The sequence below is a fragment of the Scyliorhinus torazame genome, chromosome 6, assembly GCF_047496885.1.
Source record: "Scyliorhinus torazame isolate Kashiwa2021f chromosome 6, sScyTor2.1, whole genome shotgun sequence".
Lineage (NCBI taxonomy): Eukaryota > Metazoa > Chordata > Chondrichthyes > Carcharhiniformes > Scyliorhinidae > Scyliorhinus > Scyliorhinus torazame.
This window is the reverse complement of record NC_092712.1, coordinates 238,121,756-238,147,420: the sequence shown is the minus strand read 5'-3', so window position 1 is coordinate 238,147,420 and position 25,665 is coordinate 238,121,756. Positions and strand designations below refer to the sequence as shown.

The 25,665-nt window shown below is 44.6% G+C and overlaps 1 protein-coding gene across 8 annotated transcripts in view; it reads right to left on the bottom strand.

Annotated features, from left to right (window-relative positions):
* LOC140425346 (triple functional domain protein) overlaps positions 1-25,665 on the bottom strand; it is an 801,905-nt gene that overhangs the window by 212,863 nt on the left and 563,377 nt on the right. For 7 of the 8 annotated variants that reach the window (XM_072509516.1, XM_072509515.1, XM_072509510.1 and 4 more), the window contains one exon: positions 2,850-3,093. In XM_072509516.1, the coding sequence (XP_072365617.1) occupies positions 2,850-3,093 (244 nt within the window). Of the gene's footprint in view, positions 1-2,849; positions 3,094-19,086; positions 20,293-25,665 lie in introns of those variants that run through there. The other variant, XM_072509518.1, reaches the window with a different exon arrangement.

The window sequence follows — 25,665 nt, the reverse complement described above, 5'->3', positions numbered from 1 at the left end:
TTGGCGAAGGTTCTGGCTACGAGGATCAAGGACTGTGTCCCGGGGGTGATTCATGAGGACCAGACGGGATTTGTGAAGGGCAGGCAGCTGAATACCAATGTGCGGAGGCTCCTCAATGTGATTATGATGCCCTCGGTGGAGGGGGAAGCGGAGGTAGTGGCAGCTATGGATGCGGAAAAGGCCTTCGATCGGGTGGAGTGGGAGTATCTTTGGGAAGTGCTTGGGAGGTTTGGGTTCGGGCAGGGGTTCATAAGTTGGGTCAGGCTGCTAAACAGAGCCCCTGTGGTGAGTGTGGCTACGAACCGGCGGAGGTCGGAGTACTTTCGGCTGTACCGTGGGACGAGGCAGGGGTGTCCCTTATCCCCTTTGCACTGGCAATTGAGCCGCTGGCCATGGCACTGAGGGAGTCTAGGAACTGGAGTGGATTGGTCGGGGGGGGGGGGGGGGGGGGGGGGAGGAACACCGGGTGTTGTTATATGCTGACGACCTGTTGTTGTATGTTGCAGACCCAGTGGAGGGGATGGCGGAGGTTATGCGGATCCTCAGGGAGTTTGGGGGCTTCTCGGGTTATAAACTCAACGTGGGGAAGAACGAGCTTTTTGTGGTGCATGCGGGGGACCAGAGAAGGGGGATAGGCGAGCTACCGCTGAAGAGGCGGAGAGGAGCTTCCAATACCTGGGGATCCAGGTAGCTAGGATTTTAGGAGGCCCTGCACAAGCTCAATTTGACACGGTTTGTGGAACAGATGGAGGAGGATTTCAAAAGATGGGATATGCTGCCACTCTCCCTGGCGGGCAGGGTGCCGTCGGTCAAAATGACGGTCCTTCCGAGGTTCCAGTTTGTGTTTCAGTGCCTGCCCATTCTGATCCCCAAGGCCTTTTTCAAACGGGTGAGCAGGAGCATTATGGGATTTGTGTGGGGGAATAAGACCCCGAGGGTGAAGGGAGTGTTTTGGGAGCGTAGCAGGGACGGGGGGGGGGGCTGGTGCTGCAGAATCTATGTGGCTATTATTGGGCGGCCAATGTGGCGGTGATCCGTAAGTGGGTAATGGAGGGAGAGGGGGCGGCGTGGAAGAGGCTTAAGATGGCGTCTTGTGTGGGCACGAGTCTGGGGACGCTGTTGACGGCAACGTTGCCGCTCCCGCCGACAAGGTACACCACGAGTCCGGTGGTGGCGGCGACTCTGAAGATCTGGGGGCAATGGAGGCGTCATAGGGGTGAGGGGGGGCCTCGGTCTGGGACCCGATCCGAGAGAACCACAGGTTCTCCCCGGGTAGGATGGATGGGGGGTTTCGGAACTGGCATCGGGCAGGGATTAAAAGAATGGGGGACCTGTTCATCGATGGGACGTTTGCGAGCCTGGGGGCGCTGGAGGAGAAATTTGGGTTACCTCCCGGGAATGCTTTCAGTTACATGCAAGTGAGGGCGTTCGTGAGGCGGCAGGTGAGGGAATTCCCGCTGCTTCCAGCATGTAGGATTCATGACAGGGTGATTTCGGGGGTATGGGTTGGAGAAGACAGGGTTTCAGCGATTTACCAGGCGCTGCAGGAAGAGGAGGAGGCCTCGGTGGAAGAGTTAAAGGGCAAGTGGGAGGAGGAGCTCGGGGAGGAGCTAGATGAGGGTCTGTGGGCTGATGCCCTGGGCAGGGTTAATTCATCCTCCTCATGCGCCAGACTCAGCCTAATACAGTTTAAAGTTGTTCACAGGGCGCATATGACAGGGACGAGGTTGAGTAGGTTCTTTGGGGCGGAGGACAGATGTGTGAGGTGCTCGGGGAGCCCAGCAAATCACGCCCATATGCTCTGGACGTGCCCGGCGCTGGATGGGTTCTGGAGGGGCTTTGCGAGGACTCTGTCCAAGGTAGTGAACACCCGGGTCAAGCCGAGCCGGGGGTTAGCATTATTTGGGGTACTGGACGAGCCGCGAGTGCAGGAGCCAAAAGAGGCCGGTGTTCTGGCCTTTGCGTCCCTGGTAGCCCGGCGGAGGATTCTGTTAATGTGGAAGGATGCGAAGCCCCCAAGCGTGGAAGCTTGGATTAACGATATGGCAGGGTTCATCAAGCTGGAAAGGATAAAGTTTGCCTTGCGAGGGTCTGTGCAGGGGTTCTCCAGGTGGTGGCAACCATTCCTAGACTTTCTCGCGGAACGTTAGATGGAGGTCAGCAGCAGCAACCCGGGAAGGGTGGGGGGGAAAGAGTGGGGGTGGGAGGAGGGAGAAGGGGTAGGGGGGAGGGAGAGAGGGTAGGGGGGGACGGGTGGGGGGGGAGGGGGGTTCTGGGCTGGTGTTTGGATTAGTGTGGGGTGTTTCCCTATTTTTGTGTATTTACTTGTTATATGGGGTGTTATTGTACTTTAGGGGAAATGCTATGTATAATCTTTGCTTGTTTTCTTTTCTTGTTGGGGGGGGGGGTGGTTTGTTGAAAATTTGAATATATTTTTAAAAAAAGATTCCAAACTCCAGACTAGGCTTCCTCATGGTTCACGCCTCCTCTGAGTTGCTGTGCACCATGTCTCTTAACAAAATGAGCCCGACTGCATGGAAACAATGGGGGGACCTAAACTTCCCACCCTGTAATGAGGTAGGCAGGTTCTGCCCGCCATTTTTAAATACCTCCCACCTCTGTTCTGACACTGGCAGAATCATTAAAATCTCGCCCTAAAAATCTGGCTAATTTTGTTCCACTGGCAATCCAAACAAGCAAGCACTAAATGGAATTACTGTAACCTGTTTGGCTTCCTGACTTTACAACAACACAGTTAGATAAAGATAGATCCTACATTATGTTTTTCCAATGTAACTCAGAATCAAAGATAAATACAATATAAACTGAATCATAATTAATGACCTTACCTTTATGGTTGAAAATGCCTTCCATTTCCATACTGCTACGTGAATGTGCAATACATAGAACACTGCTTGGAACAACTCCTTCTGCAGCAGGGGACCGATCAGTTGTCCGGACCAGGCACCAGTCTGGTTTATCATGAGGCCTCTCTAAAACCTCCACAGTCTGACCCCGGCGAATGCTTAGTTCATTGCTGTTGGTTGCAGAGAAATCGTGGATGACAACTGTTAACTCGCAACCACCGGACAGCTGTGAAGGAGAGAAAAGAAACACAAAAATGATGCAACATATTGACCAAATATAAAATCTTGCAAGCAGAACAATACCTTAAAAATCCGTCCTGTTGTAAAATTGTCTAACAAACCAATCAGGTGCCAATAAATATTAAAGATTGCATTGAGCAAACCATACAATTTATTTCAAATAAATTCATACAAAATAGCTCAAATCAGAAATCTAAAAACTAGTTTTACTGATTTCTACAAGTACATCTTGTCAAAGTGGCATCTGGTTTGAAGAGGAGACTGGCCTGTCCATGCAGTGGTCTTAGGTGTGCAGATGCTGGGTCTCTGTGGAAGGACCTCTTTGATCAGTTGCTGATGCCACGTTAGTGATTCCTCGAAAGCAACAGCGACTGTACTTCAACGAAATTCTGCATTGCCTATGAAGTGCTTTGGGATGTCCCGAGGCCACAAAATTGACACGATGGCACAGTGGTCAGTACAGGGATCCCCTGTAGTCGTTCCCCTTAGTAACAGGTATACCGCTTTGGATACTTTTGGGGGTGGGAGGGACTTACCAGGGGTAAGCCATGGGGTACAGGTCTCTGGCACAGAGTCTGTTCCTGTTGCTCAGAAGCGAAGGGGGGAGAGGAGTAGAGCATTAGTCATTGGAGACTCCATCGTTAGGGGGATAGATAGGAGATTCTGTGGGAACGAGAGAGACTCGCGGTTGGTGTGTTGCCTCCCAGGTGCCAGGGTGCGTGATGTCTCAGATCGTGTTTTGGGGATTCTAAAGGGGAGGGCGAGCAGCCCCAAGTCATGGTCCACATAGGTACCAACGACATAGGTAGGAAAAGGGATAGGGATGTAAGGCAGGAATTCAGGGAGCTAGGGTGGAAACTTAGATCTAAGACAAACAGAGTTATTATCTCTGGGTTGTTACCCATGCCACGTGATAGCGAGACGAGGAATAGGGAGAGAGAGGAGTTGAACACGTGGCTACAGGGATGGTGCAGGCAGGAGTGAGGGTTTCAGATTTCTGGATAATTGGGGCTCATTTTGGGGTCGGTGGGACCTCTACAAACGGGATGGTCGACCAGAGGTGTACCAATATCCTGGGGGGGAAATTTGCTAATGCTCTTCGGGAGGGTTTAAACTAGTTCAGCAGGGGTGTGGGAACCTGCATTGTAGCTCCAGTATACAGGAGGTTGAGAGTAGTGAGGTCATGAGTAAGGTTTCAAAGTTGCAGGAGTGTACACGCAGGTAGGAAGGTGGTTTAAAGTGCGTCTTCTTCAATGCCAGGAGCATCCGGAATAAGGTGGGTGAACTTGCGGCATGGTTTGGTACCTGGAACTTCAATGTTGTGGCCATTTTGGAGACATGGATAGAGCAGGGACAGGAATGGTTGTTGCAGGTGCCGGGTTTAGATATTTCAGTCAGCTCAGGGAAGGTGGTAAAAGAGGGGGAGGGGTGGCATTGGTAGTCAAGGACAGTATTACGGTGGCAGAAAGGACGTTTGATGAGGGCTCGTCTACTGAGGTAGATTGGGCTGAGGTTAGAAACAGGAAAGGAGAGGTCACCCTGTTAGGGGTTTTCTATAGGCCTCCGAAAAGTTCCAGAGATGTAGAGGAAAGGATTGCAAAGATGATTCTGGATAGGAGCGAAAACAATAGGGTAGTTGTTATGGGGGACTTTAACTTTCCAAATATTGACTGGAAACGCTATAGTTCGAGTACTTTAGATGGGTCCGTTTTTGTCCAATGTGTGCAGGAGGGTTTCTTGACACAGTATGTAGATAGGCCAACGAGAGGCGAGGCCATATTGGATTTGGTACTGGGTAATGAACCAGGACAGGTGTTAGCTTTTGAGGTAGGTGAGCACTTTGGTGATAGTGACCACAATTCGATTACGTTTACTTTAGTGATGGAAACGGATAGGTATATACCGCAGGGCAAGAGTTATATCTGGGGGAAAGGCAATTATGATGCGATGAGGCAAGACTTAGGATGCATCGGATGGAGAGGAAAACTGCAGGGGATGGGCACAATGGAAATGTGGAGCTTGTTCAAGGGACAGCTACTGTGTGTCCTTGATAAGTATGGTACCTGTCAGGCAGGGAGGAAGTGGTCGAGCGAGGGAACCGTGGTTTACTAAAGCAGTCGAAACACTTTTCGAGAGGAAGAAGGAGGCTTATGTAAAGATGAGACATGAAGGTTCAGTTAGGGCGCTCGAGAGTTACAAGTTATCTAGGAAGGACCTAAAGAGAGAGCTAAGAAGAGCCAGGAGGGGACATGAGAAGTCTTTGGCAGGTAGGATCAAGGATAACCCTTAAGCTTTCTATAGATATGTCAGGGATAAAAGAATGACGAGGGTAAGAGTAGGGCCAGCCAAGGACAGTAGTGGGAAGTTGTGCTTGGAGTCCGAGGAGATAGGAGAGGTGCTAAATTAATATTTTTCGTCAGTATTCACACAGGAAAAAGACAATGTTTCGAGGAGAATACTGAGATTCAGGCTACTCGACTAGAAGAGCTTGAGGTTCATAAGGAGGAGGTGTTAGCAATTCTGGAATGTGTGAAAATTGATAAGTCCCCTGGGCCGGATGGGATTTATCCTAGGATTCTCTGGGAAGCTAAGGAGGAGATTGCTGAGCCTTTGGCTTTGATCTTTAAGTCATCTTTGTCTACAGGAATAGTGCCAGAAGACTGGAGGATAGCAAATGTTGTCCTCTTGTTCAAGAAGGGGAGTAGGGACAACCCCGGTAACTAAAGACCAGTGAGCTTTACTTCTGTTGTGGGCAAAATCTTGGAAAGGTTTATAAGAGACAGGATGTATAATCATCTGGAAAGGAATAATTTGATTAAAGATAGTCAACACGGTTTTGTGAAGGGTAGGTCGTGCCTCACAAACCTTATTGAGTTCTTTGAGAAGGTGACCAAACAGGTGGATGAAGGTAAAGCAGTTGATGTGGCGTATATGGATTTCAGTAAAGCGTTTGATAAGGTTCCCCACGGTAGGCTACTGCAGAAAATACGGAGGCATGGGATTCAGGGTGATTTAGCAGTTTGGATCAGAAATTGGCTAGCTGGAAGAAGACAAAGGGTGGTGGTTGATGGGAAAAGTTCAGACTGGAGTCCAGTTACTAGTGGTGTACCACAAGGATCTGTTTTGGGGCCACTACTGTTTGTCATTTTTATAAATGGCCTGGAGGAGGGCGTAGAAGGATGGGCGAGTAAATTTGCAGATGACACTAAAGTCGGTGGAGTTGTGGACAGTGCGGAAGGATGTTACAAGTTACAGAGGGACATAGATAAGCTGCAGCGCTGGGCTGAGAGGTGGCAAATGGAGTTTAATGCAGAAAAGTGTGAGGTGATTCATTTTGGAAGGAATAACAGGAAGACAGGGTACTGGGCTAATGGTAAGATTCTTGCCAGTGTGGATGAGCAGAGAGATCTCGGTGTCCATGTACATAGATCCCTGAAAGTTGCCACCCAGGTTGAGAGGGTTGTTAAGAAGGCGTACGGTATGTTAGCTTTTATTGGTAGAAGGATTGACTTTCGGAGCCATGATGTCATGTTGCAGTTGTACAAAATTCTCGTGCAGCCACATTTGGAGTATTGCGTGCAATTCTGGTCGCCGCATTATAGGAAGGATGTGAAAGCATTGGAAAGGGTGCAGAGGAGATTTACCAGAATGTTGCCTGGTATGGAGGGAAGATCTTATGAGGAAAGGTTGAGGAAGTTGAGGCTGTTTTCGCTAGAGAGAAGGTTAAGAGGTGACTTAATTGAGGCATACAAGATGATCAGAGGATTGGATAGGGTGGACAGTGAGAGCCTTCTTCCTCGGATGGTGATGTCTAGCACGAGGGGACATAGCTTTAAGTTGAGGGGAGAGAGATATAAGACAGATGTCAGAGGTAGGTTCTTTACTCAGAGAGTAGTAAGGGCGTGGAATGCCCTGCCTGCAACAGTAGTGGACTCGCCAACACTAAGGGCATTCAAATGGTCATTGGATAGACATGTGGACGATAAGGGAATAGTGTAGATGGGCTTTAGAGTGGTTTCACAGGTTGGCGCAACATTGAGGGCCGAAGGGCCTGTACTGCGCTGTAATGTTCTATGTTCTAGATTAACACTACAATGAAGTTACTGTGAAAAGCCCCTATTTGCCACATTCTGTCGCCTGTTCAGGTACAGAGGGAGAATTCAGAATGTCCAATTCACTTAACAGCACGTCTTTTGGGGCTTGTGAGAGGAAACTGGAGCACCCGGAGGAAACCCACGCAGACACGGGGAGAACGTGCAGACTCCACACAGACAGTCACCCAAGCTGGGACTTGAATCTGGGACCCTGGCGCTGTGAAGCAACAGTGCTAACCACTGTGCTACCGTGCCGCCCACAAGTCTCACTCCGGGGATTTGAGCACATTATCATGGCTGAAACATCAGGGTATTATTGAGAGTGTGCTACACTGTGGGGAGGTGCAGATGAGATTTTAAAGAGGCCAGTCTATATATGCTCAGTGAATATGAGATCACATGACACCATTCGAAGAATGTTGGAGCTCTCGACTGCGTCCTGATCCATATTTATTCTCATCTAACATGAGATGGGCAGCACGGTAGCCTTGTGGATAGCACAATTGCTTCACAGCTCCAGGGTCCCAGGTTCGATTCCAGATTGGGTCACTGTCTGTGCGGAGTCTGCACGTCCTCCCTGTGTGTGCGTGGGTTTCCTCCGGGTTCTCCGGTTTCCTCCCACAGTCCAAAGATGTGCAGGTTAGGTGGATTGGCCATGATAAATTGCCCTTAGTGTCCAAAATTGCCCTTAGTGTTGGGTGGGGTTACTGGGTTATGGGGAAAGGGTGGCGGTGATGACCTTGGGTAGGGTGCTCTTTCCAAGAGCCAGTGCAGACTCGATGGGCCGAATGGCCTCCTTCTGCACTGTAAATTCTATGATAATCTATGATTAATTACCTGGTCATTATTTCATTGCTGGTTGGAGAACCTTGCTGCCTATGTTCCCTAGATTGCACTTGGATGTTCAGGAGAAACTTTGCTTAGAGAGAGATCATTTCCACATGGGAGTGTTGAGACAAGTAACATAGAGGGAAAGCTAGATATATATGGTGAAGAAATAAAAAGGATATATCAATAGGGTGAGATGAAGTATAGTGGAGAGAGCATAAACACTGGCACAAACCTCCTGCATCAAAAAGGACCTACTGCCCTGTCAATTGTATAAAATACAACTTAAAAATAAAGTACTTAATTGACTGCAAGGTGCTTTGGATATCTGGATGTTGTGAAGGGTGTTATATAAATAAATATTTCCAAAACGATCCTCTCCTTCCCAAACAAGGGGCGCAATTGTCCCATCGGGAGACTAAGTCCCGACGCCGGAGTGAAAACCGGAGTGTTTCACTCTGGTGTCGGAGGCCGTTCCCAGCCCCCTAGTCTCCCGCCCCCGGGGGGCTAGGAGCGGCGCCGCGTCATTTACGCGTGCCGGGCCTTGACGCCGCGTAAAAGTGGCGCCGCGTAAATGACGTCACCCGTGCATGCGCGGTTGCCGTCCTCCCCTCAAGAAGATGGCGGATCGATCTTGCAGGGCAGCGGAGGAAAGGAGGTCCTCCTTCAGAGAGGCCGGCACGCCGATCGGTGGGGACCGATCGCGGGCCAGACCCCTTTTGAGCCCCACCCCCCCCCGGTGCAGGAACCCCCCTCGCCTCCCCACAGGCCCCCCCCCCCCCCCCCCCCCCAGCATTCCTGCGCTGTTCCCGCCGGCAGCAACCAGGTGTGGATGGCGCCGGCGGGAACCTGTCGTGTTGGGCAGGCCGCTCGGCCCATTCGGGCCGGAGAATCGCCGCTCGCCCATTACCAACGGCAAGCGGCGATTCTCCCAGCGGCCAGCCATGATTCGCGTCGCGCCGGTTTGGGGGGGGGGGGGAGAGAATTGCATGCGGGCGTCGGGACGGCGTGGCGGGACTCGCGCGATGCCCGGGCGATTCTCCCACCCGGCGTGGGGGGGGGGGGGGGGGGGGGGGGGGGGGGGGAAGAGGGATAATTCCGCCCAAGAGCTCAGGGAGACAGGAACCCAGTGGTCTAAGGCAAGGTGGAGCTACAGAGAAAAGGAATCTGAGAGCTGGAGTTTCAAGGTAGTAGAGACCCCAGTGTGGGATAATGCGGGCCAGTGCTGAGAGCAGAGTTGTGGTGCTTTCTGGACTGGACTGGATCCTATAGTGAACGCTAAGACAATGGGAAGTTTAATAGAGAGGTCTGGAAAGTTGGGGCCCAGGGTCACTGGCCGGGGAGTTAAATAACAGCTGGTAAATACTTTATCGTGGACATATATTTAACAGAAATAGGGACAGATTTTGAATGCGTGCAGCACAAACAGCTTAAATTGCCAACCTGTTTTATATCTCTGCCAATTTACTATCATCCATTTCAAACTATTGTGCATGTCATAATCCTCCAGTTCAAACTACTGTGCATCCCTTAATCATATATATATAATATATATACACACACTGTATTGACTATTCATATTGTTCTTTTAAATAAATTACTTGCAGCTCCTTTAATGGCTCTCACAAGAGTCCAAACAGTGAAAATATTTTATTTTTGAAGTAACTGTAGCCAATCCCCTAGGCACAACCAAGAGATCTTAAGTTTCTCTGTTCATCAATCGTTTCTGATGATAACTGCTTTACTGCAGATGCGGCAGTCAATGATGCATGTATGGATGGACAGAAGACTCTCTTTGCAAGTTTTACACAAAATACTTTGTGGGTGGCACAGTGGTCAGCACTGCTGCCTCACAGTACCAGAAACCCAGGTTCAATTCCAGCCTTGGGTGACTGTCTGTGTGGAGTTTGTACATTCTCCCTGTGTCTGTGTGGGTTTCCTCCGGGTGCTCCGGTTTCCTCCCACAGTCCAAAGATGTGCAGGTTAGGTGGACTGGCCATGCAAAATTGCCCCCTAATGTCCAAAAGGTTAGGTGCGGTTACTGGGACATGGTGGGGGCTTGGTCTAAGTGGCATGCTCTTTCTGAGGGTCTGTGCAGACTCGATGGGTGGAATAGCGTCCTTCTGCATTGTAGGCATTCTACTTGTTGCAAATTTGAGTTAGTCTTATACAACATCTCAAGGACATAGGTGTTGGTTACTCCTGTAAATGGGGCAAGCATCTTTCTGCACAGTGTCCTGTAATTATTTATGGAAGAGTATAACTCAGGGAGTAACAGTAATATCCCTTGTGATCTCAACATGCCTTTAATGTGTTCATCTCCAAACTTTCGGAGTCCAACTAAAACAATGTGAAAGAAGACCAATTATGAATTAATTTATGTTTATAGTATTTATGATTTCTTTTATAAATGGCAAGTGAATGTACAGAAAAACTGATGTAATCAAATTTGATCTTAATTCAACTAACTACAGAAATCTCAAGAACAATTAAATAAGAAAAAATATACACACTCTCCCTAATTGTGGGCTTGCTTAATTTTTCCTGGTTACCCTTCCAATTCTGATAATTTCTGGGCTTCTGATGAATGAGTTTTTGCGTACTTAGCCAAAATCTTTTCCCCAGACCAGCTGGGTGCTAACTTATTATGTATCCCTTTGTCCTCAACTGTCTCCCCAGTCAGAGAATGCCATTTCTCTGACACCTTCACCCAGCAGAAATTCACCAGTAAGTAGACTCTGCCAATAAAGATGGTTACATCTCCTGTAAATCAGAATCCTTTCCATGAAAAAAATCATTTAAAAAACAAGTTCCAAAACATGACATCAACATAGTCTTTGCTAAAAGTGGCACTCAGAAACTGTGCCAGTCATTCTTTACACACATCGGGAACCGAACCTGGGACCCTGGCACTGTGAAGCCACTGTGCTAGCCACTTGTGCTACCATGTTGCCCAGATGCTGGGAACCACAATGCCTTGGGAGCGATGCATTTCAAATTAGGTGCAAGTAAGGTAAAATATTTTAAACATGAGAATATTTGAGGTGCTTAATGTGACCACAGTGATGGTTTTTGTTTGAAGCACAGACTGATTTTTGAAATAATAGCTAAAGCCAAAAGTCAGCAAGTTAAAAACGAAACCTCTCATACTGCATCATAAATGTCCTTTGTTAATGACTGCTTATTTGCCTGAATACTCTGTTCCTCATTGCTGCTATAGCAACAATAGGTGTTAGAACGTTAGAATGTCAATGATTTATTTTAGACTTCTACATACTGTATCTCATTTGCAGTATTAGGTAACTATCGACAAAATTGCTGTTCCTCAAAACCTCTTTCACGTATCTGTTCCTAATAATACACCAATTTAATTAATTCTTCTGCTAATTTTTCTGCAATACAATTGGCTCTTTTTAAGATACAGATCATTCAGACCACATAAGAGTTCTAATGGAAAATACTCAACATTATAACATATGGAAACATATTATGTTTTGGTAGATTCCATCTTAAAACTTCTACAACAAACAGGGATTGTGGCACATCTAATTAAATAGGAAAAGAAAACAGCCTTCTTAATGGAATAAAACTGAACACTTTATTTGTACATTTGGAACAAGACTGAAGAGCAGTGACAATCTGATTTCTGAGCGACATTTCAATAAACAATCAGGGTCACAGCTCCAGTATGAGTCATTAAGAAAAAAATATTCCCAACGTTCCTGCCTAATAGAGGAGGTTGTGAGGAGCAGCAATTTTATCAATAGTTACCTAATACCGCAAATGAGATACAGTACGTAGAAGTCAAGTCTAAAAGAAATCATTGACATTCCAACGTTCTCACACCTATTGTTGCTATGGCAACAATGATGAACAGAGTATTCAAGCAAATAAGCAGTCATTAATAAAGAACATCCATGATACACTGAGAGGTTTCATTTTTAACTTGCTGACTTTTGGTTTTTGCTATTCTTTCAAAAATCAAGTTTTAAAACACTGGTATTGGAATGGTTGGATGGTGTGGAAGGTAAAGCTGATAAGAGTAGAAATTGCACAGGTTGCCACATATTATTACAGAGACAGCGCAGCAGATTCTTCTGTATGTATTGACAGATCTTGTATGCCATGAACACAAATCAGGAAGTTGTCGTCTCACTGCATGTGAAATGCTTTCTACTAAGCTCACAGTTCATGATTATACATGAATGTAGATAACTAACATACAAAGCAATAATTATCATATAAAGTAATAATTACAGAGCATTCGTTAATGCATGAAGCAATCAATAGGCACCAAGGATTTATTAAAGTCAAGCTATGCCTGAATTTTGCGATGAAACCTAAACTCATCATTTTCTTTACTGGAGATTGGGAATTCCAAGTTCCAATGATCTTCAGACCATTCGAGCACATGCTCAGTACTACCGTTATACATTTTTCAGGCTGAGGACCACCCCTGCGCAAAGAACGTCATGGGAAAGGCAAGACAGATGAGCTAATTATGAGCGCCATTATCAAGTAGATTTCCAGGGAGGAACATAGGAGGGGGAAAGGAAGAAGTCCCAAATGGGAGCCCCAAGTGAGGGATTTAAAGAATGGGCCAAACATAGGTCTCGTTAAGTTAAAGGAAAGCAGAGAAATTGACTCCAAAATAAAGAAGGAGCTGCTGAGAGCAGACATTAAACAAAGTGGACATGAGAGAAGCCCTGAAAGACCAAGAAGGCAACTAAAGGTTGATTAATCATGTGAGCGATTGGGGCAAATGTACCCCTTTGGAGCAGTGTTTTGCTTGGCATGTTCGAAGATCTGAAAATTGTGCTTGGATAGTGACATGTGAGTGCACTTGGAAATCTAGGGGAATGGAATTTCAGAAAGTGAGATTTAAACCTGTGTGGCGGGTCATTGCTGAGGCTGCTGAGTGAGAGTGACCTTTGAAGAGAATTCCAAGACAAGATCTTCAAATGTGGAAACTGATATCCTCGTGAGAAAGACAAAGTTTCAGTGAGATTGGTTGGCTCGCAATGTGACAAACGTCTGGGTGGGTTGTTGAGATCTCCATGGAATCTGTTTTGGTCACATGTCATCTATTGTGTTTTGTGGTGTGCCTATTAATCCACATGCACCTCTGAATACTTGAGTATAAGTTAGATATTGTAAATTGTTTATCTTTCTGAACTTGTTTGGTGAAGTTCACTTTTGTTTGTTCAAAACCTATGGAATATTATGGCTTTAGCAACGTAGTAAGCATCTTGACTCTCAAACTTCATCTACTTAAAACAATTGTTGTTGGTCCCTAACCATGTCCCCCAATGGCCGGGGTCTGGCCAAGGATTATATTTTTGGGGAAAAACAAGGGAGGGACCAATTAGATAGATCAAGGAATGCAAAACAAGCTATGAATGTTGGTTTTCAAAAGGTGTTTGGTCAAAATGCCTGTAGATGGTTTCTTATATTAAATTAGGTCACATGGTACAAGAGGAATCGTAGCAATATAGAAGGAAAATTGGTTTGTAGATAGGAAGTGAAGGGTTAGGGTTAATTGATGATACTCGTAGTGGAAAAAAGGTTTAAGTAGAATCCAGCAGTCAACATCATTAACAACCTGCCTCGACCATAGGAACACATCCCACAAGTGTATTCAGATAAAATTTGATACTGAGTCAAAGGAAGAGATATTCGGATGGGTAATCAGCAGTTTGGTTAAATATGTTTTCAGGAGGGTTTTAGAGGTAGCGACGTTTACAGAGGAATGCCATAGTTTTGGGCCTTATGACTGAAAGCACAGCTGCCAATGATGACGCAAAGGAATTGAGGGCCTCATAAGATGCCAAAGTTGAAAGTACACAATTATTAGCAGGTTGCAGATCACAGAGACAGGGAGAGGAAATGCTTTGGAGGGATTTGAATACATAGATGAGAATTTGAAAATTGTTGAGTAGGATTTGGTGTCATGTTTTGGATGAGTTTAAATTTATGGCAGGTGTAAATGGGAAGACAGCCAGGGGAACATTTAATTTGTTGAGCGCGTGAAAAGAGAACAGTTGATGTTTCAGGTCAATGGGCTTCGGCCAGAATTGGAAAAAATTAAGAGATTTAAAATGTTTCAATCAGTAAAGATGGGAAAGGTTGGGGAACAACTAAGGGGAAAGTCTGTGATAGGTTGAAATGTAGGAGAGATTAAATGATAAAGAGAGTTGATGGCTTAAAGGTGATCATAATGGGGCAAGTATAGAAACAAAAGATGGGTTGCGAGAACGGAAATAGCAGAATCATCACCAACAGTTGCCGCTATTCAAAAACATGGGCACAGAGGTTATGAACTGAAATTTTTAAACTCTGTCCAGATGGCTCGAAAGCACCGACCAAGAAAATGAGGTATTATTCTTCAAGCTGACATTCAATTTCAATGGAATGGTGTAGGAGATGGAGATCAGAGAGATCAATAACAGAGTGGGACTGAAAATTAAAGTAACAAGAGAGATGAAGTGTGGAGTCCTGATTGACTGGTGGCATTCACAAAACAGTCCAGTCTGCATTTGGTGCTCGCAAAGGGGCTGGTTTAGCACAGTGGGCTAAACAGCTGGCTTGTAATGCAGAACAAGGCCAGCAGCGCGGATTCAATTCCCATACCGGCCTGCTCGAACAGGCGCCGGCAATGTGGCGACTAGGAGCTTTCCACAGTAACTTCATTGAAGCCTACTTGTGACAATAAGCGATTATTATTAAAAGAGAAAGGAGCAGTATACTAAATTGAAAGATATATAAATAAATTGTTGTTTCACCGGGAAGGAATATTTGGGGCTTTGAATGGCTGGGATAGGAGGTGGTAGCGGCGAGGGGCTTGTGATTAAGGATCAGCACAGTAGGATCCTATCCCTTCAGAATGCTGATAGGGGAGGTGAGGAAGTGTTTGGTGGTTGCACCACACAGGAGGTGGCAGTAATGGCAGGGGATGATCCAATGAATATTGAAGCTGATAGGTGAAGGCAAGGGGAACTCTAACATGATTCTGGACGGAAGAGGAAAAGAGGGAACAGCAGTACATGGAATGGAATGGACACGGTTGAGGGCTCTGAGACAATAGTGGAGGGGAATCTTAGATTGAATAGGAAAACAAATCGGAAGCAAAGTTGGTATAGTCAGAACAGATGCAATGGAGGTGGAAAATTTGGGAAATGGACTAAAGTCTTAACAGCAGGTGGGATGGGGGGGGGGGGGGGGGGGGAATGTGTAGTCAAGGTATTTTATAGAATTTATCAATAGCCTTTTCCCAGAAAGAGAGAGATTGAGGAAAGGAAGAATCAGAAAATGGACTGTGTGTAGGTTAAAATTAAGAGCAAAGTTAAGTTTTCCAGTTCAGTGTCAGAGAGGGGCAACAGCACCAGTGTACTGGAAAAAGAAGTGGCGACATGAATAGGACTGGAACAAAGAATGCTCCACATATGCTACAAATAGGCAGGTGGTTGGGCCCCATCAAGGAGGAAGCGGAGATCCCTCAAACCCCACTACTGCTGAATAATGGAGGTGAAGAAGGATTGGACGTATATGGTGAAAAAGGGAACAGTCAGGGGAAGGAAACCTGTTGAAATGGTGGAAGATGTTGTAAAAATTGTGGATTTAGCTGGACAGAGATCGAACAAGGAAACAAAAAATATACTTGAGATTGGAAAATACAGTTCTGTGGGCAAGACATGGCTGAAACAACAGGTCTACCAGGGAAGCCCTGTTTGTGGACCTTGGGAAAATGGCTGTGTGAAATAATAATAATCTTTACTTTTGTCACAAAGTAGGCTTATATTAACACTGCAATGAAGTTACTGTGAAAAGCCCCTGGTCGCCACACTACGTCACCTGTTCGGGTACACGGGGAGAATTCAGAATGTCCGATTCACCTAACAAGCACGTTTTTCGGGACTTGTGGGAGGAAACCGGAGCATCTGTAGGAAACCCACGCAGACATGGGGAGAACAGTGACCCAAACCGGGAATTGAACCCGGGTCCCTGGTGCTGTGAAGCAACTGTGCTGCCCATTGGGGGAACCACAAGACTGGAGGGGGAGGGAAAACCTCCACAGTAGATTATGGCAATCTTGATGAGGTCATGGTCCAGGTAACAGTCACCAGTTAGCATTCAGCCTCTGCACGGTAGAGGTCAGTTTGCCACCAAAAACAATGCCACGGTTGTCAGCATTGTGCCATGTGCAGGAGATATAACTTTTTGCCTCCCAGGGAAAACAGCGGTTTACTTCTACCTCATACCATTTGGTACATTTTATTAGCTGCTCTTGATGCAGTGTTTGCTTTGTAGAATTCCTCATTTCAGTTCATAAGCATACCCCCAAGCTTCCAGTTTTCTGCGTGTATTGATTTCCCACCCACCTCTCTCTGACCTTGGTCCCCTATATTGTTCACTGACATTCAAGGAACAGCACCTCATAATTCGATTAGCACTTTACAGCCTTCTCGACCCAATATAGAGTTCAAAAGTTTAATTTCATACACTTTCACAGAATCCCTACAGTGCAGAAGGAGGCCCTGAAAGAGCACCCTATCTACAGCCCACACCCCTGCCCGATCCGATTAACCCCACCCAATCTGCACATCTTTTGGGCACTAAAGGGAATTTTTAGCATGGGCAATTGACCTAACCTGCTCATCTTTGAACAGTGGTGAGGACACCAGAGCAACCGGAAGAAACACTCACAGGCACAGGGAGAATGTGAAAACTCCACACAGACATTCATCCAATGCCAGAATTGAACCCGGGTCCCTGGCGCTGTGAAGCAGCAGTGCTAACCACTGGTTGCTGCCATTTTTCTTCCGATGACAACTGCTGATTTTCTGGTTTGCATTTATGCCCCATGGTACATCTTTTGCTTCTTTATCTGTCCCACTCTTACTTTTTTTTTACTTTGCACAATCATCCCTTTTCGTTTAGTTTCTCCTGCCTTCCACTCCATCACAGATCTTTCCTTTTGTTCTTTGCCTCCCATTTCTCTGCTTCATTATTTATTAAAACTTATTACATTTCTTTTTTTCCCCAATTTTGACGGCAGGTCCTTGACCTGAAATAACTATTTCTCTCTCCACAGGTATTGTCTGACCTGCTTTGTTTTTATTAGAAGTTAAGCCTGGAGTTGATAAAGCCATGGATGAGGGTTTCAGGAGCAGGCAAGTTAAGGCAAAGGCAGAGATGGGCAACGTTACAAAGGTGGAATAAGTCTTTGTGGCGAGGATATGTTGTTGAAAGCTCAGCTCAGAGTAGAGGTCTGACAAGTGTATACATTTCAAAAGTTGGTTGTAAATGAATAATTTAGACAAAGATATAGTGAAATGATACTGAAATCATTGTGAAATACAGGGCTGGGTTCGCTCAGTGGGCTGGACAGCTGGTTTGTGATGAAAATCGCTTATTGTCACAAGTAGGCTTCAAATGAGGTTACTGTGAAAAGCCCCTAGTCGCCACATTCCGGCGCCTGTTCGGGGAGGCTGTTACGGGAATTGAACCGTGCTGCTGGCCTGCATTGGTCTGCTTTCAAAGCCAGCGACGTGGGTTCAATTCCCGTACCAGCTTACCCGAACAGGCGCCGGAATGTGGCGACTAGGGGCTTTTCACAGTAACTTCATACTTGTGACAATAAAAGGTCATTATTAGAAATCTGATGACATAGAAGTGGAAGCATGAGTCATGGGGTAGGCAGGAAAGTGGAATTAAGACCACAATCAGGTCAGCTATGATCTTACTGAATGGCAGAGCACGCTAGAGGGACTAATTAACTACTCCTCCTTCTTTTGCTTTTACAGAAGGGTTGACAAACAACAAGTTGCACTGCAAAAAGACTTCTCTGGGGCGTAGACATATTGGCTGAATAGATAGACAGCTGGCACATGACATTTTATGTGGATGAGGTAAAATATCTTATGGAATTTGCTAAGGATATTAGTTGGCAGATTTTGGGCCAGATAAGGAATTGGTTGCATTCTTGTAGACACAATTGTTATCAGTGACAATGGCTTCGCATAGGGACTGGTTACGAATGAACTCCTGTTGGGTATCAGGACCAGTTCACTTCATCTTTTTCTGTGATCTAGTTTCTGTTCAGGTTAGGTGGATTAGCTATGCTAAATTGGGGTTACGGGGATAGGGTGGAGAATTGCGTATAGGTAGGGTGCTCTTTCAGAGGGCCGTTGCAAACTCAATGGGCCGAATGGCCTCTTTTTGCATTGTAGGGATTCTATGATACTATTCTATGATAAGTTGGAAGCAATAGGGGAACTGCCTGCAAGTTCATTTATTGTACAAAGATCTGGGCGGGGGTATGACCTTAGATGAGAAAAACTTATTAGCAAATCTAGATTCTGCAGGGGAATGATCCTGGAACTGAAAGCCTCGAGCACGTTGGTACAGCCAAGCCTATGCCTTGCAAGTTGCAAGATTATGACTGTACCAACATGATGAAGTTTTGTGTGTTAGATTGCCAGGATGCACTGCGCGGCAAGAAAAGCCACACAATCTTGTTAAGACATTAGTCGGGCCACATTTAGAATACTGGCAGGGGGATTTTCAATTTTGGAGGTGTAAAACTAGTGCTATTAGACAAGCCTATGACACTCTGCTGCATCATTATTTTCCATTGATTTCAATGCAAGGGAAGTACAGTGGGAAGTGATCTAAAACATCCAAAGTTCAATGTTAACATGCTGTTTTGCCTTCACTCTATCCACCTCTTGTCCACAATCTAGTCCCTCATCTATTGCTGATATATAGCCTCTGGAAAAGCCTTTAGTTACCAATGGTCCTTCAATTTTTCCATATATGTATTATATATATAATCCCAAAATATATCTTCTAGGCTTTTCTGGTGGGATTTGAAAGTGTTTTTTTTACATTTATTATGGTTTCAGCAATGCAAAATCTTTTGTTGTAATTCAGCAGATCGAAGGAAGAAATACCTCGTGATTAATAAGTAAAAATGACACAACTTAAAGGATACAGTTCCTCTGATATATTTGCAATACAATTTTATTTACTTACAGCTTTACAAAACATGTTTAAGATACAAGTAACTTTGTTCTTTCTCCAAACCTCTCACTCAGCTGTTTTTCATGATGTTTATTATTTGTCCTACAACCCATGATGGGTTGGTTGAATTTTAAGATACTTATTTATTTAATTTCCTCCTTCTCCAGAAAGATACTTCTCAGGTGGATTTGTAGATTTTACTAAAGCAGTTGTCAGTGTGGTGGTCTTCCTAAAGTCATGACTCCAATGAACAGCAATTTGAACAAATAGTAATTGGCTATAGTCCAGGCCCGCCTGACTGTTGCAGCCACAATATCCAAGTTCAGCATTAAAGCTTTTCTGATCCAAGTGCAAACATGTCAACCTATTCCAAAGTGACATTTATTCACAAAAGATTTTATTTCATATCTTACCTTTAATAAAATAACTTTAAAAATGTTTTATTCCCCCTCCTCCCTGTATTTCAAGGATGTTTTGTTGAATATTTTGTATGGTTGATTGAGATCGTTAGAAAACTGGATGGTTCTTCAGGAAAGTAGTGGAACTAAATGGTTCTGAGGATAAAAACTCCAATTATGGAACTCAGTTTCTCTCTCTCATGTACACTAAAAATGTTCCAACCAAAGCTCGAACTGTGATCCATGTAAAGTACTCAAGATCTGGGGACAGATTGGAACTCAAAACCTCTAGCTCCCAAAAGAGAGCAAACTTGAGTTCTTGAATCTCTTTTGGGGATATGGGGAAGGATTACATTGTTTGTCCATCTCTAGGCAACCTAAGATGAGTCTTCCTTTGCAACCCTTGCAGTCCTTGTGGTGATGGCACTTCCACAATTGTGTTAGCTTGAGATTTCAGAATAGTGACCCAGAGGCAGTGAGGAAAATAGCAAGTCAGGATGGTGTACAGCTTGAAGGGGAATGTGGAGATAATGTTCAAATGACATTGCTACTCTTCTTCTTCATGGTAGATGTCATAGAGGAGGGAGTTGCTGTTGAAGTGCTCTCAGTGAGCATCTGAAATGCATCCTGTAGATCGTACATAGTGCAGCCACAGTAAGCTGGTGCTGGATGGGTGAATATTGAGTCCAATGACGGCGTGCCCATCAAGTGAACTGCCCTGTCCTGGGTGATGCCGACTTTCTTGAGCGTTGCTGTGGTTGCACCTATCCAAGCGAGTGGTGGGTATTCCATCACACTTTTGAGCTTTGTAGATGGTGGAAAGGCACTGAAGGAGGTGAGCCACTTGTTGCAGAGTACCCAGTAAGGGAATAATATTATAGGATAGAAATTTAATTTCTAAAAGGTAATAACAATGTGTTTATACAGCAGCTCCAATGTACAGAAATGTTGCAAAGTGTTTATAAAGGCATAATCCAGAAGACAACAACTGAGCCAAAGGACCAGATACCACAAGGAATGGCCAAAAGCTTGTTTGAAGGAGGAAAGGTAGGTAAGAGGCTGAAGTAGTAAGGAAATTCTGTTGTGTGGAATCTAGGCAATTGGAAGGCACATCCATCATGGTTGGGGTGGCAGATGCGGGAGAAGGACAAACAAAAGGCTAGAGTCCAGAGAATCAGTGTTCCTGGGGCAAGGGTGTTGGTTGTACGGCAGGTGGAGTTTACAGGATAGGGAGGGGTAAGGCCATAAAGGGATTTAACTATGAGAATGAGAACTTGGGAAAATGTAGTCCAATAAAGACACCAATAATGTGTGACTGGGATTTGGTGCAGGATAAAATACAGGCATCAGAGCTAAGGGTGAGCTATAGCAGTAACTATAGTATGGGCGGCACAGCAGCGCAGTGGTTAACATTGTTGCTTCACAGCGCCAGGGTCCCGGGTTTGATTCCCGGCTTGGGTCACTGTCTGTGCGTTCTCCACGTGTCTGCACGGGTTTCCTCTGGGTGCTTTGGTTTTCTTCCACAAGTCCCGAAAGACGTGGTTGTTAGGTGAATTGGACATTCTGAATTCTCCTTCAATGTATTTTTGACGTAACTTCATTGCAGTGTTAATGTAAGTCTACTTGTGACACTAATAAAGATTATTATTATAATACATATTAAATTCCCAATGGAACTGCAAATATAGATAATGTTATTATTAGAGAAATGATAGGAGTGTGGTCAGGGGGATATTAGAACAGTATTGATAATGGACAGGAAATGGTGTCAGAAACTCAGCTTAGGGTTGAATTGAGCATCAAGATTGCGAACAGAGTAGCTTACCTAACAGTGGCAGTAGAATAGCTGAGGGAAGAGAGTCAATTAAAATGTCAGCTAGCACGGGGACTAGAGAAGCTTGACTGATTAATGATCTAGTTTTAATGGGTTGAGAGAGCCGTAGGTGGATAGAACAAACAAAGAACAAAGAAATGTACAGCACAGGAACAGGCCCTTCGGCCCTCCAAGCCCGTGCCAACCATGCTGCCCGACTAAACTACAATCTTCTACACTTCCTGGGTCCGTATCCCTCTATTCCCATCCTATTCATGTATTTGTCAAGATGCCCCTTAAATGTCATTATCGTCCCTGCTTCCACCACCTCCTCCGGTAGCGAGTTCCAGGCACCCACTACCCTCTACGTAAAATACTTGCCTCGTACATCTACTCTAAACCTTGCCCCTCTCACCTTAAACCTATGCCCCCTAGTAATTGACCCCTCTACCCTGGGGAAAAGCCTCTGACTATCCACTCTGTCTATGCCCCTCATAATTTTGTAGACCTCTATCAGGTCTCCCCTCAACCTCCTTCGTTCCAGTGAGAACAAACCGCGTTTATTCAACCGCTCCTCATAGCTAATGCCCTCCATACCAGGCAACATTCTGGTAAATCTCTTCTGCACCCTCTCTAAAGCCTCCACATCCTTCTGGTAGTGTGGCGACCAGAATTGAACACTATACTCCAAGTGTGGCCTAACTAAGGTTCTATACACCTGCAACATGACTTGCCAAGATCTGATAGGTAAGAAGACAGAAGAGACACAAGGGGAGGTGGGAGAAAAACTGGAGAAGGATAGGATTCGGGACTGAGGGAGAGGGTGATTGGCCTATGTTTCTCTTGGCTGGTGATTGGATGAGTAAGAAGCAGAGAAGACAATTGAATGGATGGTCTCAGTCTTAGTGATAAAATCTAATCCATGAGCTCTTGTACTTGTTGGGGGTTCAAATGAGACAGGGGGGGGGGGGGGAAGAGAACGGGACGGGTGTACTGGTGTAAGGAGAAGGTGGCAGTGTAGGAAATAAGGCCTGGTTATCATTGGTTTCCAAGCCATTCCTGAAGTAGTGGTCAATTTGGCAGAGGTGAGTGAGGTGTGATTTGATCCTACCAGGTTTAGGATGGATGGAAAGTCAACCGAATGTCAAACCCAGTTAAATATACCTGTTCCGCACAGATCAGTACTGGGACCTCTGCTCTTTGTAATATATATAAATGACTTGGAAGAAAATTTAGCGGGTCTGATTAGCAAGTTTGCGGATAATACTAAGATTACAGGAGTTTGCGGATAGTGATGAAGATTGTCAGAAAATACAGCAGGATAAAGATAGACTGCAAAATTAGGCAGAGAAATTGCAGATGGAATTTAAACCGGACAAATGCGAGGTGATGCATTTTGGTAGATCCAATCCAGGTGGGAGCTATAAAATAAATGGCAGGACCATCAGGAGCATCGAGTCAGAGAGAGACCTGGGCGTGCAGGTCCACAGATCCTTAAAAGTGGCAGCACAGGTGGAAATGGTGGTAAAGAAAGCATATGGCATGATTGCCTTCATCGGAGTTGGTATAGAGTATAAAAGCTTGAAAATTATGTTTGTTATATAGAACATTGGTTAGGCCACATTTGGAATACTGTGTCCAATTCTGGTCACAGTATCACAGTGGTCACCAGAAGGACATGGAGGTTTTGGAGAGAGTACGGAAAAGGTTTACCAGGATATTGCCTGGTTTGGAGGGTATTAGCCATGAGGAGAGATTGAATAAACTGGGATTGTTCTCCCTAGAGAGACGGAGGCTGAGGGGCGACCTGATAGAAGTTGAGAAAATTGAGGGCATAAGTTCAAGGTGAGGGGGGACAGGCTCAGTGGAGATGTGTGGGGAAAGCTTTTTACACAGAGGATGGTGGTGGCCTGGAATGCACTGTCAAATGAGGTGGTTGAGGCAGGTACGTTAGCGACCTTTAAGACTTATCTGGATAGGCACATGAACAGACGGGGTATAGAAGGATACAGGCAGTTGGTCTAGATGAGACTGGTGATCGGTGCAGACTCGGAAGGCCGAAGGGCCTGTTCCTGGGCTGTATTGTTCTTTGCATACATCTTAGATTTGCAAGAGGAACATGGAACCATACCAAGTGCAACAGGGTGAAGGTGAGGGAATAATTAAGCAATTTGGTGGTTACAAAAGCATTGTACCAAATAGAGAGCCAAAGGTGAGACATTTGGGATTTTGAAAGTGCAATTGTAAGCGACTTGGGATAAGATTATTGTGGGTTGTGTAGGAAATGGGCTGCTTAAAGGATGAAGAAACCCATTAGTTACTTTTTTAATATTGTTAGTTTTTGAACAACAGCTTTCTATAGCTTTTAAGTTAATATAAATATTCAGAATATAGGGACTTGTTAAAATGATAGTGCTTTCTGGTCCATACATATTTAGTGACTAGAGTGCTTTAGTTAATCAGCATGGTTTGCCTAAGATGAAATTTGCTTGATCATTGTGCATTAGAATTAAACAGAACTTTCTGCCTTTCAGAGAATTTGGGGTAAGATCTTAGGGACAAATTTTCTCATTCCCGATACTTTGTCATTAATTAGATGCACACTCAATGCCATTGCTGCAAAAAGCAACATCTGATTTCCAGCGCTCTGAGTAACAATAAAGATCAAAGTGTAAGACACATGTACTTGCTCACTTGTTAATCTGCACACTGATATGCAAGACACCAAAACACTCTTTGATAAATAGGTTACTGTTATAACATTAATAAATTTCTAGTTAAATTAGTAAGCGGAAATTGTGCAAAACATTTTGAAGTGTGCTGAAGGCATCTAGTGGCAGCTGGAAAGCGCTACATCCAGCTTCATAAGTGTCAAATCACGAAGTATGACACAAATGGTTGCAGAGTGTTTGATATATTTGACAAGCATTAGAAAATTAATATATAATTTGGATTACAGTATTAACGATTTAAAAAAAGTTATTTGATATAACATCCAAAAGGAATGAGGTAACTGCCACTGCATCACCTGGAACTGATTAGCTCATGGCCATTATGATAAAAAGTGGCTTGCATTTATGCAGCACCTTTCATGATCAACAGATGTCTCCAAGCACTTCACAGCCAATGAAGCACTTTTGAAGTGGCATTACTGTTGTAGTGTGGGAAACACATAAGCCAATTTGTGCACAGCAAACTTCCACAATCAGCAATGTGATGTTGAGCAGATAATCTGTTTTCATTTGTGAACAGTTTGAGGGTAAATATTGGTCAGGACATCCTGGATAAAACTTCCCTGTTATTCTTCCAAACAGTGTCAAGATCTTTTACAGCCACATGAGCAGGCTGATGGAATCTCATTTAAAGGACAGCACCGTCAATAGTGCAGCGCTCCTCCAGAACCATTCTGAAGTGTCAGCGATTTTTGTGTTCAGGCACTGCAGTCGATCTTGGAACTGGAACATTGTGACCAAGAGGCGAGAGTGCCAACAAACTGAGCCATAGCTGACACTGTCATTGTTAGATTATCAAAGCTTTATAAAAATATTTTCTCAACATACTTCTAGATTGTTGTTAGTAAAGCAATCAACAATTTGATATTGGTCAACTATATACAATTATAACCCAAAACAGAGGTCACACAAAAGTTTTAAATATCGATCAGAAAAATACAAATTGTAGTCTCAAGATTAATGGGCCAGAAACAATTTTATTTTGCTTTTCAGCAAGAAGTGAAATCACCACTAGAAAATATATAAAAAGGGTGGCAGTCTAATCCTTCAGTCGATTGTAGAAAATGCCTGCTTTAATCTGCAAGCTAATCACTAGTTTCTGACCTTATCTAAGGCTGTGAAGCATGCACTCTGAAGCAAGTATTCAAATAAGTTGAATTCAAATCATATTCAATCCTTGCTGTTGAGACCACGGTTAAGAACAAAACGACAAAGATATGGATTGATTGAGAGAAGGTACTGAGGAGCATGAGATAGCTAAATAAAATTGGGGCTTGTCTCAAAAATCTCAGGTGTATATTTAATGAACATGGAACAGTGCAAGCAGCCAAAGCACAGAAAAGTTTTCCAGCTGTCATGCAAGGAATGCTGGAAATATTCTATATTTGTTGTGTTGAAATGATAATAGACAAGTGGCGATAAAAACACTTTCACAGATTCTACAAATGGAGTACATGTCACATTTCTAAGAATTTGTAATAAACAGGATCGCATCTTTAGGTTCCTTCTTCAAGTCTTGCGATTGCTTTGTGGAATGCATGTGCACTGACAAAATCAGTTAAAAGGTCCTCTTAGATTTTTTTATTTCGTCATTGACATCAATATGTTTGGATTGTTTTGAGGCTTTAATATTCTTCTTGGTTTATGTTGAGTTTTTAAACCACATTTAAA